The sequence below is a fragment of the Rhincodon typus genome, chromosome 13 (assembly GCF_021869965.1).
Source record: "Rhincodon typus isolate 14 chromosome 13, sRhiTyp1.1, whole genome shotgun sequence".
In the NCBI taxonomy this organism is placed as follows: Eukaryota; Metazoa; Chordata; class Chondrichthyes; order Orectolobiformes; family Rhincodontidae; genus Rhincodon; species Rhincodon typus.
Window position 1 is genome coordinate 1120033 of NC_063344.1, and position 6835 is coordinate 1126867.

At 49.0% G+C, this 6835-nt stretch overlaps 1 protein-coding gene across 1 annotated transcript in view; it reads right to left on the reverse strand.

Annotated features, from left to right (window-relative positions):
* LOC125484695 (histone-lysine N-methyltransferase MECOM-like) overlaps positions 1-6308 on the reverse strand; it is a 438400-nt gene extending 432092 nt beyond the window's left edge. The window contains exon 1 of the mRNA XM_048604475.1: positions 6157-6308. Coding sequence (XP_048460432.1) covers positions 6157-6193 — 37 coding nt within the window. The 5' untranslated portion in view covers positions 6194-6308. The remainder of the gene's footprint in view (positions 1-6156) is intronic.
* Positions 6309-6835: the final 527 nt, after the last annotated feature.

Here is a 6835-nt window from a genome sequence, read left to right on the forward strand (position 1 = left end):
TACCCACCCCAGCCCTATTACCCAGTCCCAGCCCCATTACCCAGTCCCAGCCCCATTATCCATCCCAGCCCCATTACCCAGCCCATCCCTAATACCCACCCTAGCCCTATCACCCAGTCCCAGCCCCATTACCCAGCCCATCCCTAATACCCACCCCAGGCCTATTACCCAGTCCCAGCCCCATTACTCATCCCAGCCCCATTACCCACCCCCAGCCCCATTATCCACCCCAGCCCCATTACCCACCCCAGGCTCATTACCCACCCCAGCCCCAATACCCACCCACAGCCCCATTGCCCACTCCCAGCCCCATTACCCACACCAGCCCCATTACCCACCCATTACCCACCCCGGCCCCAATACCCACCCATTACCCACCCCAGCCCCAATACCCACCCGAGCCACAGCAAGTACGCGCTGGGTCACTGAGGCCACAGCTCTTGTACTACTTTACAAAGTTTTCCCTCAATGGAGGCTCTGTTTATTGCTGCTGTGGCGGATAGTGACCCCACTGAGGGGCCAATCTGCTGACCAGAGACTGGAGGAGACTGGGTGAGATTGGAGGAAACTGGGGGTGTGGGCGATGGTAGCAAGCGGGTCCCCACAGCCATGTCGAGCCCAGGGTGCCAGTGGAGGGTTTTCTCCCCCTGGGGAGCCCATCTCCATCTCCCTCCATCGCTGCCATGGATTCCCCTCAACTCACTGCTTGAGTTTGGAAGGAGCCATTGGGGATCACAGGCTGTTCTCGCCAAGCTGCTCATTATGTTGGTGACCCTTGCCGTCCTTTCCTTCTCTGCCTCTATCTCTCTCCCCCATCCCTTTTCTCCCCTCTTTTTTCCATTCTCTCTCCATCCTATTTCACCCTCCCTCTCTCTCCGCTCTCACTCCTCCGTCTTCCCCTCCCTCTCCACCCTCTCTCTCTCTCCCCCTCTTTCTTTCTCCCTCTCTCTACACGCCCGCCCCCTCCCCGTCCCTCTCTCTCCGTCTGCGCCTCTCTGTCCCTCACCCCGAGCTCCCCCTGGCCGGAGTTGGGTTGGGTTGGGGTGGAGGGCGGATATTACCGGTGAGGTAGTAAATTTGCCGGCGGGATGTATCCATGCCAGGTCCCCTGCCGCCTCCCTTTGAGATCACCATAATGAGATGCTGAAGCTTATAAAAGAGGTGAAATAATTTTAAACACAGACACACAATGAGTTTATTTATTTAGAAAGTAGTTAAAAGTAGTCTGGGGATTGGAATATTCAGTGTTGACATTGTACAGGGCTGGCTTCTCGCCAGGGTTCATCCCAAGGGAAAAGCCAGTGGACAGGGAACTAACCCCTTCTTATTGCCCGAAACTTGACGGAAATCGGTGTCTGCTCCTACCGGGGGCTAGTGGGGAGGGTGGGGTGTGGGGGGAGCTGAACAGCTCAGACCCTTCCGGCTCCCTCAAACTTACAAACTGCGGCCTAGAGCGGTCAGTCTGTGCTGAGGCTGCGGTAATTTCCACTCCAGTCCTTTCCACAACTTGCTCCTGTTGTCTGTGAGTTTCTCAGTCTCTCTCTGGAATGTACCCCATTCCCTTTCGCCAGCAGGGCACAGAGTCAGCCCCCGCTCCCCTTTCCAAACAAGATCCCCACCGGTATCACAGTGATCTATTTTGGGAGGACTCCCAACCCGGACAGAAACAACTTTCAAACACAGCAGAGATTTTTTTTATCATCACTCACAGAGCATTTTCCAAAGTACACGGTTAAATCATTTTGAAAACAAAAGCTGTCGCAGTTTCATTTTCTGATTATCAATTTCCCATCATCTCCATCACTCCTTAATCCTTTAACAACATGAAGCAAAATAACGAAAGGCTTTTTTTATTTATTCTAGGCCAAAGATTTCAGCAATGTCACATGTTTTGTTTTAACGAGTCTGGGAATGATACCGGGGGGTCTAATGTTGATATCTGCAAAACCCCCACCCTCCTGTGCCCCAACCCCCGTCCCCATTCTGGGACACTGTAAGGTATGAACCCAGTCTCAGGGATATATTGTTCGGCCCGCACTCTGTGCGGGGAAATAAGGTGCAAAGTTAAATTTGGAATCAGCTAGGGCCTGGAGCACAATAACCTTACACTCAAATCCAGACAGAGAGAGGGTTGGTGGGGTGGTGGTGTGGGGTGGGTGCTAGGTGGATATAAAGAGACAAACATGGTGAAAGTACTGTCCGACTCTGGGAGAAACATATCAGAGCAAGATGCCCAAATCAAAACGTCCCCATTCAGAGGGACCCGTCTCCATTTCACATGATAGATGCAACAAAGTGCGAACGTGTTGAGAATAATTGTAAGGGTTTATAAATAAAAACTAAACCTCACCCTTCACCTTGAATGAAGTGAAAACATTGCCCTGTGTGAAGCACCGAGTTCTAACTTGTGCGGAATCAGAGATGGGACCAAGCAGCGACTGGCTCCCAACTGGGACTTAAAGGCTTGTGGTTTAAAATGTCTCATCCTCAAATCAAAATCACAGGCGGCTCGTGTATTTGTCCGTTCGCTGTGCACGTTATTAACCAGATTCAGATACTTTAATCTGATTTTTTTTCCCCTTGAATGTTTTATTGTGAATTTTCAAACAGGGCTGATAGCTCACAAGCCCGATGTAATCGTGCGCTGAGTATCGTTCAGTTTTTATGCAACTGAGAAACTGGTTGGAAGATACTTCAGTTTTGAATTAATGCCCCGTTAAAAAAAATTACTCTGTTCCAAAAGACATTTCAGTGCTCAGTAAAGCGCATTCAGCATGGATCAACCACACTCAGCGAGGACTACCAGACTACAAGCGAAAACCAGTTGTAGTTCAGGCCAGGAATAATACAACCTCTCTCAAAACCCAGGGTCGGAATTAGCCGCAATCTGCTGCGGCTCGGGGGAGTGGGGTGTTGTGTGTGTGTGTGTGGAGAGAAGGAAGAGAGCGGATTGGGGAACCCCGGAACCATAGGATACTGAGCTGGTATGAGTTCAAAATACCCGCAGAGCGACGGTGTATGGGGAAGCCGAGCATAGAGTGACCTAAGAACTTCACGAAATACATCGCCAGGTATTGGAGAGGGACAATCTCCCGCAACAACATCCAACTCATTGCCACGTCAAATATATTCTCATTCTATTTTCATTTTACCTAAAGCCATGGCCAACAGCCCCGCATCACAATTCCCTATCTTACCTTCACAGCGAAACATTAAAATGTAACGGAAAATTCTGATCTAAAGCGGTGTCGTTTTTTGTTTTCCTATCTTACATGTTCAAGTCGCTGCTGGTGTGCTGTCTATTTTTATATGAGAATGTGATTAACGCGGAATCGTCCGTTAGCTTCGACAAACAGCGAAACCTCAGCAAAAAAAAAGTGTAAAACAGACGATACCGTTGGAAAGTTTTGTAAAAATCACAACGAAGTAATTAATATCAGTGAAAGTCCTCACACAAACTACATGTTAACATTTGCTGCAATCTGACCCAAACAGAAAACCAGGCTCAAAGAAAACAAATAATTCATAATTTCGAAGACGAAATGATGGTACGGTTTTAGGAAATTGGAGGTAACGCTGTGTTTTTGAATTCACGATTTAGACTCTACAGATTCTGACAGTAATTCTGCTGTGACCAGCTGATGAAAAGGCAATGTGTTGTTTTCGACATCCTGTATCCATCGAGGTGAAATTACTGCACAATTACTCAGTGTCTCCGACTGGTTTAAGATGATAATTTCTTAATCTGAATGATCTTCAGAAAAGTGGCAAATCTGCCGACACAGTGGGGGACCCTAAACAGCCTTGTCAATTCACTGGCCATGTTCAGTACTCATTATTAGTCACAACATTTAGAAAAGTAGCTAACAGTTACGGAGAAGGTTGATTCTCCCTAAGTTTTCTGAAAGGATAGTGAACACGTGAAATATTAGCTGTGCCTTCAATTTGTGGAGAAGATCTAGCCAGAGCTAAGGGTTTTCAGTGACGAGTCGGCTTAAAGAGAATTTGTAGGAATGTATTTGGTAAGAACAAACTCTGGTGGCAGAAAGGCCGAGAAGTAGAATATTGCGGAGGGTTGAAACTCAATTCTTTCCTGAATTATCCTAAATAAAATATCTTTATGAAATCACTTGCCGCGTGACTCATTGTAACACCAGCTGATATATCATTCTTGCAGCCTTTCCAAACGGCGCTTTCTGCTCTTTTTTTAACCACAAAGTTATATCGCTGCCTTTCCGAAAGTGCAAAACACAAACTTGTTGTGGATTTGGGAAATCGCACGCCATCTAACTCGGTAATAATTAGATCCGAGCGGGCTCTGAAACACACACTGCAAACGGGCAGCTGCTGCAACTCACTCTCGGCATGTTTACATCTTTGCTGTTAGTCCTGGGCACAGAGCAGGGAGCTCACCTGCACCTCCCCCCCCCCCCCCCCGCCCCCCCACCTACCCCACCGGGGAAGACAGTGACTCCACAAACTGTGTGCCCCAAACTAGCCGCTTTTATTACAGACTCAACATGAAGTTGTAGGGAAATTGTTTAATTATTTCAAGGATATACATTGCAGGTACAGCGGCTCAATCATATCACTTTTCTTAAACAAAATTCCCTTTTAGTCAGCTTTCAGTTCCATATCACACGCTTGATCCGCTTTACAAAAGAAACCAGTTTTAAAAGAAATGGACACATGCTCACTAGTGGAAATTTCACGCCAATAATTAGTTGGAAGCACGTTTTCATTGTAAGGGTCGTCTAAGATGTTAACCGGTGGAACCCTAAATCTCTCCCATTCAATCGTTACCGAATATTAACGCGACAGTGGCATAGTCAGTCTGTTTATTGCGGCTTGGTGCCGGGAGCAAGCTGTTTGGACCTGAGATACATACACAGGCACATACACATACAGACACACACACACAGACACATCCACACACAGACACAGAGCCACATCCACACACACACATACACAGACAGACACAGAGCCACATCCACACACACACAGACACATCCACACACACACACAGAGCCACATCCACGCACACACATACACAGACAGACATATCCACACACAGAGACACATCCACACACAGACACACACAGAGACACATCCACACACAGACGGACAGACACACACACAGACTAACACACAGACAAACACACACACATAGATTAATACACAGACAGACACACACATACACAGACTAACACACAGACAGACAAACACACACACACACACAGACTAACACACAGACAGACACGCAAACACAGACGCAGGCACTATGGAAATGTAGTCCCCTTTCCCGGCACGGTGGCGATAGCAGCAGCTACAACTTGGCTGGCAGCTTTACTGTGACACATTCACCTGCTTTCCAATCTCCAAACCCTAGTCCTGCTGCTGCAGACCGTGTCGGAAGTTTGAGAGGAGCTTTCTGGTAGTTGGGCAACAGCGCCCACTGTTTGCAAAGAAAGCACACAGTCCGCTCACCAACCAACTGCAAAAACTGCTTCACAAAGTTCCCATCTCCTCTTTCTCTCTCTCTCTTTGCCTGCCTCGCGTTTAACTTTGCAACAAAAACAAACTTCAGAGGTAGAATACAACCAGGACCCAAATTTGCCCCTGCCTCAGCCCCAGCTCCTACTCCCTCAGCCTTTCACTGGGAAAGCAACAGCCTCCGGATGCGGAAAGTGCAGCCAGAAGTGGGGTAAGAGAGAGGGGGTGGGGGTGGGGGTGTGGGTGTGGGGGAGGAAGGGGACTTGGCAATGCCATTCTGGAGCTGCCTCGGGATGAGGTTCCACAGGCTGTACTGAGCTCTGCACGGCAGGTTCAGCAGCCTGCGTGGATGGGACCCCCATACCGATTCTGTCTCTCTCTCTCACACACACACACACACACTCAGTAACACACACAGTAACACACACAGACACACAGTAACACACACAGACACACAGTAACACACACACACTCAGTAACACACACAGACACACAGTAACACACACACACTCACAGTAACACACACACACTCAGTAACACACACACATTCAGTACCACACACACACACTGAGTAACACACACAGACACTCAGTAACACACACACAGAGTAAGACAAAATGGCAGAGAGGGGAAAAGCACAGAGAAATGGGCTAATGCACCTACTTGTGGCCAGTTTGCGAGCCCTGCCTTTGGATCTCATGGTGCTGTATCCGGCGCTGCTGGGGATTCTCGATCTCTCTCTCTCTCTCTTCCTCTTTCTCTCTCTCTCTCTCTCTTTCTCAATCCGGACTCGCTATCTCTCCCGCATTGTCAGTTTAGACACCTTCGCACATGCGCACTGCTTTGCTGCCGCGCCGCCAAAAAGTTTGGCGGATGGATCATTTGAAGCGAGATGGTGTCAGAATGTATCCAAAAGCAAAGCACGTTCCCCCCGTCCCCACCCCAACCCCACACCCCACTTCCTCAACCACCCCATCCCCCTGGGGGGACAAAGAGAGTGCTGTGTCCCGCTCTAGCACCGGGGATTAGTGACTCCAGGCAGGACATCACCCTCAGCCCTGCCCCCTCCCCAGCTGGCTCCTAGCCCCAGCCACCGTGGGCAGAGTGGCCGCACCGAGCCCACACTCACTCCGAGTAGCTTCATCAACGCACTGAAAGCAACGGGCGCCAACCCCATCCCTCTGGTGTGTGTGTCAGCGTCATTCTGTGTGTGTATCAGTCTGTGTGTGTGTCAGTGTGTCTGTGTCTCACTCTGTGTGTGCATCAGTCTATGTATGTGTCAGTGTGTCTGTGTATCACTCTGTGTGTGTCAGTGTGTGTATGTGTCAGTGTGCCTGTGTAT